The sequence below is a fragment of the Zalophus californianus genome, chromosome 9 (assembly GCF_009762305.2).
Source record: "Zalophus californianus isolate mZalCal1 chromosome 9, mZalCal1.pri.v2, whole genome shotgun sequence".
Classification (NCBI taxonomy): domain Eukaryota; kingdom Metazoa; phylum Chordata; class Mammalia; order Carnivora; family Otariidae; genus Zalophus; species Zalophus californianus.
This window is the reverse complement of record NC_045603.1, coordinates 8,041,169-8,053,473: the sequence shown is the minus strand read 5'-3', so window position 1 is coordinate 8,053,473 and position 12,305 is coordinate 8,041,169. Positions and strand designations below refer to the sequence as shown.

Genomic DNA, 12,305 nt, shown 5'->3' with positions numbered 1-12,305 from the left:
AGTACTGGAAAGAGCAGCCGCTGCTCACCAGTCTCCAGCTCCATCCTTGAACAAAGTGAAATTAGCATTTGCCATTTGCCTAGCATCCTTTTTCACTTTTCCAGCACATTTAGGTAGGTAGCTATTTGAAAAGTTGAAATTTAGTAATTCAGAGCTGTTGTTAAAACTGCAAGCTGTATTCCAGTGTTTATCTAAATATGAAGAAAAAACAGGAACTCTACTCAATTGTGTCTCTGTACTCAGCCTTGATCGTAGGTTTTCTGTGTTCTCTTCTGGACTTAATTGGAAAATCATAGGAAATTTGGAGCACTCAGAGAAACAGAAGAGACTTAATAATAGGGTGAAGTAACAGGATGGGGGGAGAATAAAAAATAGACTGGAATTACAGCATGAGAAGTTTGGTTAGATTTGATAACTTGTTTTCCAGTAATGACGGAAAAGACGTACTTGAATGGAGGGATAGGCTGTTTGTTGGAGAGAGCCTGGGCTGGCACAGCCCTGAGGAAATCCTGTCTTCTATGTTGTTTTTCAGTTTGAATTTGAATGCCGGGCCCGTGGTGCAGACATCTTAGCCTACCCGCCCGTGGTCGCTGGAGGTAATCGGTCAAACACTTTGCACTATGTGAAGAATAATCAGCTCATCAAGGTACACGAAATGCCCTTCAGTGCCACTTCCTGTGGTGCCACTTCTAAAGCACTTTATTGTTTATAAAATGATTTTACAGACATTATCTCATTTGATTCTCACGTTAGCACTGTGAGATAGGAGCAATTATTAACATGCCTGTTGAACAGATGAGGAAAATAAAAAATTAGGCAACTCATTAGGGCAGAGCTGAGAATTCTACTCTAAAGCCTCTGCTCATTTCTTTCCCTGCTCATATTTTTTAATAACACTCTTTCTCAAAGGACTTGGGCAACAGTGGGCCATGCATATTTTGGGAGCAGACAGATTTTAACAGTACCTTATTAGCTGTGAGGGAGTATCTTTTATGGTTTTCTCCCCAAGTGACTATACAAGTAAAGAATTGTATATGCCTTTATTAAGTCCACTTTTTTTTTTTAAGGTGGGAAAAGGGGTTTTTTGTTTTGTTTTGTTTTGTTTTAAGTAGCCTCAGTGCTCAGCATGGAGCCCAGTGCAGCACTTAAACTCATGACCCTAAGAACAAGACCTGAGCTGAGATCAAGAGTCAGACACTTAACCAACTGAGCCACCCAGGCACCCAAAGTCCACTTTTAATTATCTGTTTTAATTTTCAGTAATTTCAGAAAAATAAATATAGCAAATATGTAAATAACACAGCATATTTTTTAAATGAATACCCATGAACTGATCACTCAGCTGAAGAGCTAGAACATTACCAATTCTTTGCATCTACTTATGTGTCTTTATGCTTTGCTATCCTGTTGCCTCCCTCCCAGAGGTAACTAACTGGTTATCCTAAATTTTTGTCTTCCCTTGATTTTTTTTTTTAAGATTTTATTTATTTATTTGACAGATAGAGAGAGAGCACAAGTAGGCAGAGCGGCAGGCAGAGGGAGAGGGAGAAGCAGGCTCTCCCCTGAGCAGGGAGCCCGATGCGGGGCTCGATCCCAGGACCCTGGGACCATGACCTGAGCCGAAGGCAGTCGCCCAACGACTGAGCCACCCAGGCGCCCCTTCCCTTGATTTTTTTTTAAGGCAGTTGTATCATGTATACATGATTCCCCAAACAATTAGTTCTGCTTGTAAAAAGAAAAAAATTAGTTCTGCTGGTCTGTGAACTACATAAAAATTATACTGCTATATATAGTTTTTTGGAAATTTTTTTTATTCGCAAGTGTGATAATACAAAATTTTTTCCCCAAGTATTTGTATCTGTTTATACTCCTACCAGTGGTGTGTAATTCTACTGACCACATCTTCTCTATCCCTTGGCGTTATCAGACTTCTTAATTTCTGCCATTCTAATTGGTATAAAACAGTATCTCATCGTGGTCTTAATTTCTGTTACCTTAATTATCAGTGAAATTAAGCATCTTTTTTATCTTTAGCACTACTAGTTTCAACTTGCTAATGTGTTGTTTAGGATATTCTGATTTGTGTTCATGAGTGAGATTGGCTTACTTTTCTCGTACTGTCTTTTTCAGACTTTCATATCAAGTCCAAATTAAGCTCATAAAATGAGTAGTTTCTTTTTGTAATATTATGAAATGATTTGAGTTAATGTTTTTTTTGAAAATTGGGTGGAATATACCTATAGAACTATTTGGGTCTGATATTTTCCTGTGTAAACTTTTTTTAACTACTGATTCACTTTCTTTAATATACTAAAGTTCTGTTTCTTTTTTTTTCCTTTTTGACATTTCTTATTTTAAAATGCAACTACTGGTAAAGTACTTAAAACATAAAGGAACAGTTTCATAATTATAAAGTGGACACCCGTGTAACCATTACCTTGTCAAATAAAATGAGTATTGGCAAGCTGTAGCTCTCTGCACCAAATCCAGCCTGCCCTTTTGTTTTGTGAATAAAGTTTTATTGGCATACAGCTATTCCTGCTTTCTTCCCACAATGGCAGAGTTGAGTAGTTGCACCAGAGACAGTATGGTACAGAAAGTAAAAAAATATGTACTATCTAGCCCTTTACAGAAAAAAATTGTGAATGCCTGAAACAGGACATTACTATCCCTCCACCCCTGAGAAGCTTTTCCACCACGTGGTTCTTCCCAATGATAACTTCTCTCCCTGGTGAGATAACCACTCTCCTGATTTTGATGGTCATCATTTCTTTGCTTTTCATTTTATTCTACTACTAATAAACAATATGGTTTAACATAGTTTGGCTTTGGTCATGTTTGAAATATTATGTCTGTGTCTTTTTCAAATAACAGTATGTTGTTGCATACCACTGCAGTTTGTTCATTTTAATTGTTGTAGTATAGAACAGCAGTTGAAGTGTGATCTGTGAGGTTAAATACATTTTTATAAGACTACCCAGACATTACTTGTCTTTTCCACTTTCATTCTCTCAAGTGTACAAGGAAGTAACTCAGCGGCTTTATGACCTGCAATATCACACCAGATTGAAGGGGGATAAGTAGATATGAGATTCTAGCTGTTTTCTGTTATGCTAGACAAAGAGATTTGTAAAACTGGATAACAATACCACATTTCTAACTGCATGTTTTTATTTAGAAAAATAGTTACTTTTCATTAAAAATGTTATTTATCTTAATATGTAATTATTGTTATTTTTAAACAAATTAGCAAATACTGTAAAGCTTTCTCAGTTTTAATTTATTAGTGTGATAAATAAGTATCCATAGGTGGCCATTTATACAGTTTCTAAGTTTTTACCATTATGAACAATGTTCTGTGAACATCCTTTTTTTTTTTCTAAAGATTTTATTTATTGGGCGCCTGGGTGGCTCGTTGGTTAAGCGACTGCCTTCGGCTCAGGTCATGATCCTGGAGTCCCAGGATCGAGTCCCACATCGGGCTCCCTGCTCAGCAGGGAGTCTGCTTCTCCCTCCGACCCTCTTCCCTCTCGTGCTCTCTATCTCTCATTCTCTCTCTCAAATAAATAAAATCTTTAAAAAAAAAGATTTTATTTATTTATTTGACACAGAGAGAGAGATAGTGAGAGAGAGAGAGCACAAGCAGGGGGAGCAGCAGACAGAGGGAGAGGGAGAATCAGGCTCTCCGCTGAGCAGGAAGCCCGATGCGGGACTTGATCCCAGGACCCTGGGATCATGACCTGAGCCGAAGGCAGCCACTTAACCAACTGAACCACCCAGGCGCCCTGTTCTGTGAACATTCTTATATGTTATTCCTAGTATACATGTTATCAAATTTGTCTAAGGAACACATAATAATGGAATTGATGGGTCATAGGTATGCCTATTTGCACTTTAGTAGAAAACATTTCCAAAGTGATTATATCAAATTTTTTTTTTAAGATTTTATTTATTTATTTGACAGAAACACAGCAAGAGAGGGAACACAAGCAGGGGGAGTGGGAGAGGGAGAAGCAGGCTGCCCGCAGAACAGGGAGCCCGATGCGGGGCCCAATCCCAGGACCCTGGGATCATGACCTGAGCCGAAGGCAGACGCTTAACGACTGAGCCACCCAGGTGTCCTGATTATATCAATTTATACTTCACTTTTCCTGAGACGATTTGGTAGGTTATATTTTTCTACCATTTTGTCTACATTTTTAAAATTACTCAGCATCTTCTACCTTTTAATCTTTTGTAATTATAGTTATGTACCTTTTTACATTCTTGATATATTTTTGCATTTTTTCTTTTTTTTTTTTCTTTTTTTGATTCAAGAAGACAAGCAATTAGTTATTAGAATTAGTTGGAAAGACCTGGGGGCACCATACTTAAAAGTTCCAAATCATGGGCGCCTGGGTGGCTCAGTTGGTTAAGCGACTGCCTTCGGCTCAGGTCATGATCCTGGAGTCCCGGGATCGAGTCCCACGTCGGGCTCCCTGCTCAGCAGGGAGTCTGCTTCTCCCTCTGACCCTCTTCCCTCTCGTGCTCTCTATCTCTCATTCTCTCTCTCTCAAATAAATAAATAAAATCTTTAAAAAAAAAAAAAAAAAAAAAAAAAAAGTTCCAAATCAAACACTAGCTTTGGAGCTAGATTAATTGAACACCACAGTAGTTCCTGGACCCACTGTGTGACCTTGGGCAAATAACAGCAGTACCTTGTAGGCCTGTTGAGAGGGTTAAGATATGTAGAATGAGTTTACCAATCCCGGCACATCATCAACATGCAGTAAATGTTGTCAGTGTTGTAGAGTGCCACATGACCTGTAGCATATTTACAGGAATATCCCATCCTGGTCTCACATAGGGCTGTCAGACATCTGAGGTCCTGATGGAGGCAGATTTCTCACTCAGGTCAAGGCATCTGAGAATGCCATACAGACTGCTCACCAGCCACTACTTTTCTCTCTTCAGGATGCCCTACTTTCAAGTCATCCTGGGGCTTCCTCTGTCCAAAGCCCACAGCTGTCCCCTCCACACATTTCTGGAGCTTGGCCGGGGTACTCCTGCCAGAGCAGAGGCTGCAGGGGAAAGGACAGCCTGAAGCTGATGCCTTTTCTCTTTTTATAAAAAGTAAACATACATTTACCCTGTGCACCAGCAATTCCATTTATAGGTATTTTTCAAGAAAAATTAAAACATAGATCCACAAATTGCCTTGTACAAGAATGTTCATAGCAAGTTCACTACTAATAGACCAAGTGTCCATCACCAGGATATTAGATACGGAAATTGCCATGTGGTGTATTCTTCAAATAAAATGGAACAAACCACTGTACTACCAGTGAATGATCTCAATGCATTATGCTGAGTGAATAAACCAGACACAAAAAATTATAAACTATATGATTCCATCTGTATGAAGTTCTAAAATGGGCAAAACTAATCTATGATGATAGAAATCACATCATTGGTTGCTCCTCATGGGGATATTGACTGGGAAGGGGCCTGAGGGCATTTGACAAAACTGACTTAACTCTATATACTTAAGATTTGTGCATTTACTGTGCATACATTAAATCTCAAAAAACTTTGGCTAGAAAAAGAAATCTCACCAGAGATTCACTGGGTTTTATTATTCTTGTAAAACCCAACTTTCCACATCATTAATATTATTTTATCTTTCTTTATTATTTCATTACACTGGGCCCTTGCCTTTATTAATTTCACCCTTCTACTTTTTGTGTTTATTCTCTTGTTCTTTTTCTGGTTTCTTAAATTAGATGCTAAACTCATTAATTTGCATCCTTTCTTTTTTTACTCTAAGGGTCTAAGGATAAATTTCTCACTTTGATTATATTCTCCAAGGTTTTCCTAAGTTGTTAAATATATCATATATTAAAAACAATAAATATAATGTACTGTTTAAAAATAATTGAATGAATAACCATATATCTATCATCTAGGATGAGAAGAACATTAGTAGTCCCCTGGGCAAGCTCAAGCACATCCCCCTTTCTATCTCCTACCATCTTTTGTTTTAATCATTTTTGTTGTTTTTCTTCATAATTTTACCACGTGTGTCTATTCCTAAATAATATATTGCCCATTCTTAAAAAACTGGAGAATAAGCTCCATTGTAGCCGTCCAAGGAGAGAAAAGTATTCCCATTATTAGATAAATTGGCCTGAGAGAAAACAAGTTGAGAACTTCCAGATCATAGTCTTGCTTTGGTTATCCAAAAGCTTACAAGGGCTTTCTCTGGTGAAGTCTGTGGGCAAGGTCCTCAACAAGCTGTAAGAAATGCAGGGTACCGTTGGGGCATCGGGGAGAGCTCTAGTTAGCTCTAGTGGACTCAGTAGTAGGCATCTGATAGAAATGTCATCAGAACAGGCTGCTCTGTGCTTCTGCCTCTAACCACAGCTATATGGCACTGTCAGCAAGAGGCCAAAGCAGAGCTCTTCTGACAGTTTGTTTAGATTTACATGCATGTTCACCTTTCCCTCTTACATCTTAGATGGCCCTCCTGGGATCAGCTTCCTTCAACCTGAAGAAAATCCTTTAGATGAAGGTCTGTGGCTGATAAAATTTTCTATTTTTCTTTAGTCAAAATATCTTTATTTTATTCTCAATTCTTGATGATGGCTATGCCAAGGAAACTATCCTAGATTCTTTTCAATCATCATCTTTAGTATATCATTCCCGTTTCTTCTGACTTTCAATGTTGCAGATTAAAACCAAACAAACGAGGGGCTTCTGGGTGGCTCAGTCAGTTAAGCGTCTCCCTTTGGCTTAGATCATGATCCCAGAGTCCTGGGATCCAGCCTGGCATCACGCTCCCTACTCAGCGGGGAATCTGCTTCTCCCTCTGCCCCTCTCCCTGCTTGTGCTTGTTTTCATGGGCTCTCCCCCGCCCCGCCCTGCTCTCTCTCAAATAAATTTAAAAAATCTTTAAAACAAAATAAAAACAAACAAAAATACTAATTATCATTCCTTATGGGAAATCTCTTTTTGCTTTGACTATTTTAAGATTTCTTTTCCTTTGGGGTGGGCGCCTGGGGGGCATCCAACTCTTGATTTCAGCTCAGGTCATGATCTCAGAGTCCTGAGATCTAGCCCCATCATGGGCTCAGTGCTCAATGTGGAGTCTGCTTAAGATTCTCTCTCTCCCGCTTCTCTGACTATCCTCCTCTGGGCCGTTTTGCTGTTCGTGACATGAGACAGACGGTTGCTGTGGGTGTCATCAAAACAGTGGACAAGAAGGCAGCTGGAGCTGGCAAGGTCACCAAGTCTGCCCAGAAAGCTCAGAAGGCTAAATGAATATTATCCCCAATACCTGCCACCCCAGTCTTAATCAGTGGTGGAAGAACGGTCTCAGAACTGTTTGTGTCAATTGGCCATTTAAGTTTAATAGTAAAAGACTGGTTAATGATAACAATGCATCGTAAAAACTTCAGAAGGAAAGGAGAATGTTTTGTGGACCATGTTTTTTGTGTGTGTGTGTGGCAGTTTTAAGTTATTAGTTTTTAAAATCAGTACTTTTTAATGGAAACAACTTGACCAAAAATCTGTCACAGAATTTTGAGACCCATTAAAACAAAAATTTAATGAGAAAAAAAAGATTCTCTCTCTCCCTCTGCCCCTTCCCCCACCACTTGCGCATATGCTCTCTCTAAAAAATGAATGAATGAATAAATAAATAATAATTTTTTTTAAAAAAGTTTTCTTTTCCTTTGCTATTTTTCAGTTTTGTTGTGTGTCTAAGAGTAGATTTATTTTTACATACAGTCATCATGATACCTTCCCCCTCTCGAATCTGCATTCGTGTCTTCATCAGTTCTAGGAAATTCTCAGACACTGGTGTAGATACGTCTCTCCTACATTCTGTTCACTCCTTCAGCAACTTCAGGTAGATGTGTGTTAGACCTTTTTCTGTTTCCAGCAAGCTAGCTTCCATGTTTACATTTGCCTTGTCTCTCTCTGTCATATTCTAGGGGACTTGGGTATGTCTGTCTTCCAGGAAGCCAGTTTCCCTTTGGTTATCTAATCTGCTTCTTCAGCCATCCTCTGAGAGATTGACTTCAGAAGTTGTTTTTTCTTTCCTTCTGGTTCCTTTCAAATCAGCATAGTTCTTTTCAATTGTCTCTTTTTGCTTATTCATCTTTGTGGTTCTGTTCCTTATCCCTTTAAACATTTCATGATAGCTATTCTGTATCTAATCATTCCCTTACCTGAAGTCCTGGCAGATCTAAATTTGGTATATGTTCCTGCTGACTCTCACATACAGTGACCTATCTTGTGTGCTTGACGACCTTTGGTTGTGAGCTCACATTTATTTACTTGATGTTATTTTTTTGAAATCATGCCAGCCCAAATTTGGGGGAAATTTCCTCCAGAAGTTGTTTGAATATGCTTTTGCCAAAAGATAAGTGGTCCTAATGACCTGGGACTCTTGTATCCCCTATGAGAATCCTGGATTAATGTGAGAATCGCTGGCTCATTATCCCCACTTTTTGCTGCAGGACCTCAGGGCAACATCTCCTTTTCTGTGTCTACAGTACCACTTACCTTATCACTACTCTCAGCTCTAGTTTCAGTTCTGGGGTACCTTTTTTCAAGAGAGAAAAAGTCTTTAAGACCTCTCTTACATTATGTAATGTCAGCCTTTCATAAAATATATCTGTATCCAGGATCTGGTTGTTTTCCTTGACATTTTTTATTGTTATGTTAATCACCATACATTACATCATTAGTTTTTGATGTAGTGTTCCATGATTCATTGTTTGCATATAACACCCATAGGATCTGGTTGTTTTCTAACAAGAAATGTATTCTGTCATTTTGCCAGAAACAAAACCCACATCCATTCGTCAAAGTTGCCATTATTAAATATATATACCCATTGAACCATTATTCTACTACAAGCCAAGTTGTGTGTTTATTTATACATAAATAAGATGTACCCTGTCTTTAAGGACATAAATAGGTAGTTTCAATATAATATGACAAGTAATAAGAGAGAGATAAACCTAAAGCTTTTTTTCTTTCCCCACATGTATTGTGATGGGGAGCAAAAGGGGAAATGATATTCTAAAAGTTAAATGGTTAAGGGTAATCGTATTTGAATAAGGCCCTGGATACCAACTTATATAGGAATTTTAAACATAATGGTGATAATGATACCATTTATGATGTGCTGTTTACACCTAGTAATTCAGACCTAAGCAGTGTGGTTCCAGTGTGGGCCTATGCACTACACTACTACGCAACAGCCACTTTCTTGAGTCATGTGAATTCATTTGAAAAATCGAGATGCTGTTTCTTATAAGAAGGAACCAGAGAAGATTAGTCTCCTTTAAGTTAGCTTTTTAAATATATATATAAAATGAAAGACACAAAGAGTTTAAATTAGAAAAAAAACAACTGACAATCATAAGGTCACCTACTTTGACATACCATACTTTTGTTGCAGGATGGGGAAATGGTGCTGCTGGATGGAGGTTGTGAGTCTTCTTGCTATGTGAGTGACATAACCCGTACCTGGCCTGTCAATGGCAGGTAGGACTTCTACAGTTCCCATTGCTGCTTAGGAGTATGAGTTGGAATATGGGTATATTAGGAATAAATGACTGAAAAATATACAGGTCCCCTCTAGCGCAGGTTAATTTTCCTTTGCAAAACTCCTGATTACTTTCCAAGACTGTTTTATTCACCAAACCATAGGATCAGTCATCTAGACACACCTAGTTAATACACACACATTCACATTTAAAAAAATAAATTTGAGGGGTGCCTGGCTGGCTCAGTCAGTGGAGCATGTGACTCCTGATCTTGAGCTTGGGGTTCAGGCCCCATGTTGGGTGTAGAGATTACTTAAAAATAAAATCTTTAAAAATAAATAAAATAAATTTGGAGTTTTTATTTTCTGATTACAAAAGTAATCCAGTTTTCAGTTAAAAAAAAAATCAATAGACATGAGAAGAATCAGGAAAAGAATCAGAAAATGACCCATAATCAAGAAAAATAGTCAATAAAAGCAGATCCTGAATAACCCTAAGATTTCAGTTAGTAGACAAGGACTTTAAAGCAGCTATTATAGATATGTTTACAGAGTTAAAGGAACATATATAAGTACAGTGAGTGAACCAATGGAGAGTCTCAGTAAGAAATAACCAGAGATTCTGGGGAGATGGTAGCAAAAGCATAGTTTTTTGCTCTCTCCAAATTGGCAAATAATAATAGAGCGACTAGGTAACAAAACCAAACACTGGGTGATAGGATATCACTTAAACTGTAAAATGCAAACAGTTACGAATACACTGCACAACTACAAGGCCTGGATGATATCAGTATCTGTGTGGAAGAAAGAAGAAGGCAGCGGTAGTAGAGGAAGGTATCTGACGTACCTGGGAACAAAGGAACTCACAGATAACCAACAGCTATTCACTGGAAAGAATGGTGAGCCAATTTGAGAACAGAAACTGAAAATGGGAAAGATTTGTCACTCCAGAGGCCTGAGGAAGTTTGAGGGTGCTATGCTCCCTTCTCACTAAGAAGAAACTGCTGGAAGTAGAATCGAAAGTAAGCAGGTTAAGAACAAGAGAGAGGAAGAAATTGAAATACCCAAATCAGAGAGGGGGAGAGGAATTGAAAGCAAGCTGCCATATTGTTTACCACTACACTGAAACAGTAGGAGTACCGGTAAGCTCTGTGATGTTAAAAAATCTTTACTAAATCCTGCCTCATTCTAAAAATTTAGGAAAATTAATTTTATATAAAATAAGCAACAAAAAAGTATCTTGGTTAATCTCGTACAAAGTTAATTAAAAGCAAAAAAAGGAATAAGGAGCACATAACATCAACATCCCTCCTGATAATGGAAGCATACCGGAAAGACAGTGACCTACTATGTTAAAGCAAGCTAGAATTTTTTAAGCACATCATTCAAGACATGAAAGAACAACACAAATCAAAACTGGAAAATTCAGAAACAAAGTGACAATACTCAGGAAAGAACTAGAAATAAAATAAAAAATCATACCAGAAAAAAGACTGGGTTGAAAGGTACACACTAGGGCACCTGGGTGGCTCAGTTGGTTAAGCGACTGCCTTTGGCTCAGGTCATGATCCTGGAGTCCCAGGATCGAGTCCCGCATCGGGCTCCCTGCTCAGCAGGGAGTCCGCTTCTCCCTCTGACCCTTTTCCCTCTCGTCCTCTCTATCTCTCATTCTCTCTCTCTCTCTCTCAAATAAATAAATAAAAAATAAAAAAAAAAGAAAGGTACACACTAACAATGAAGCACAATAAAGCCTTAACAACAAATAGGAAGGATGAAAGGGAAGAAAATTTGAAATATCAAAATGAAATAAGGAGAAAAAAGATTACAGGGAAAATGACAAATATTTGAAATAAGCAAAGAAGTTAGAACATACACATAAAGGAAGCTCTGAAGAAGAAAATGAAAGCATGGAAACAACATATCCTAAACACTATAATTCAATAAAATTTTCCTGAAATGAAAAAAATTTTGAAACTACTTTTGAAAGAGCACATGATGTACCTGAGAATATCAGCCCAGAAAAAGCGGCACCAAGACATATTCTAGTAAAATTCTGAACCTACAAGAAAAACTCCTTTGGGATCCAGAAAAAAATAACATGTGATTTATAAAGGAAAGGAAATTAGATTATTATCAGACTTTCAAAAGCAGTGCTTTATACAAGTAGAAAAATAGAGTAACATATTAGAGATACTCAAAGAACAAAAGTGTAAGCCAAAGACTTTATATGCAGCAAAAGCAACTTTCAGCTGTAAAGGGCACAGATTCCTATGTAGAAACTTAAGGCTTCCTCCCATGAGGAATCTGCTAGAGCTAGAGAGCTATGTGATCCAATATGAAACCTAGTCACCAGTCCCATGGGACTACTTACATTTAAATTAATATCAAATCAAATTTACACTAGTTTTTTACTTGAACTGGCCACATTTAGCACATGTTGCTAGTGGGTACCAACAGATACACAGGACAACACATCAGCACAGGAAGGTTTATTGGTCAGTACTGTGCTAGAGCAGAGCTTCAGTTGACCAAAGTGACTAGAGACATTGACATAAGGATTGCTGGTGAACATGAGAAACAGTTCACTGTAGAACTAAGCGTTGTAGTAATAGCTCTATGCTCTGATCATGTAGAGTAGTACAACATTTGTTTAAATGGAGAATGGGAGGAGCATGTGGAAAAAAAAACCTCACTATTTCCAGCAGTTATATTTGTTATAATATTTGTATTGTTGTTCTGAAATTGGCGTGTGTGTCTGTGATAGGGG

The 12,305-nt window shown here is 38.0% G+C and overlaps 1 protein-coding gene across 5 annotated transcripts in view; it reads left to right on the top strand.

Moving 5' to 3' along the window:
- XPNPEP3 (X-prolyl aminopeptidase 3) overlaps positions 1–12,305 on the top strand; it is a 76,936-nt gene that overhangs the window by 49,243 nt on the left and 15,388 nt on the right. For 3 of the 5 annotated variants that reach the window (XR_003519669.2, XM_027591959.2, XM_027591961.2), the window contains 2 exons: positions 533–646; positions 9,452–9,537. Coding sequence is in view for 4 of the 5 variants with exons in the window: in XM_027591959.2 (XP_027447760.2) it covers positions 533–646; positions 9,452–9,537 (200 nt within the window). In the remaining variant the exon portion in view is untranslated. The remainder of the gene's footprint in view (positions 1–532; positions 647–9,451; positions 9,538–12,305) is intronic. The other 2 variants (XM_035721954.1, XM_035721955.1) reach the window with 2 other exon arrangements.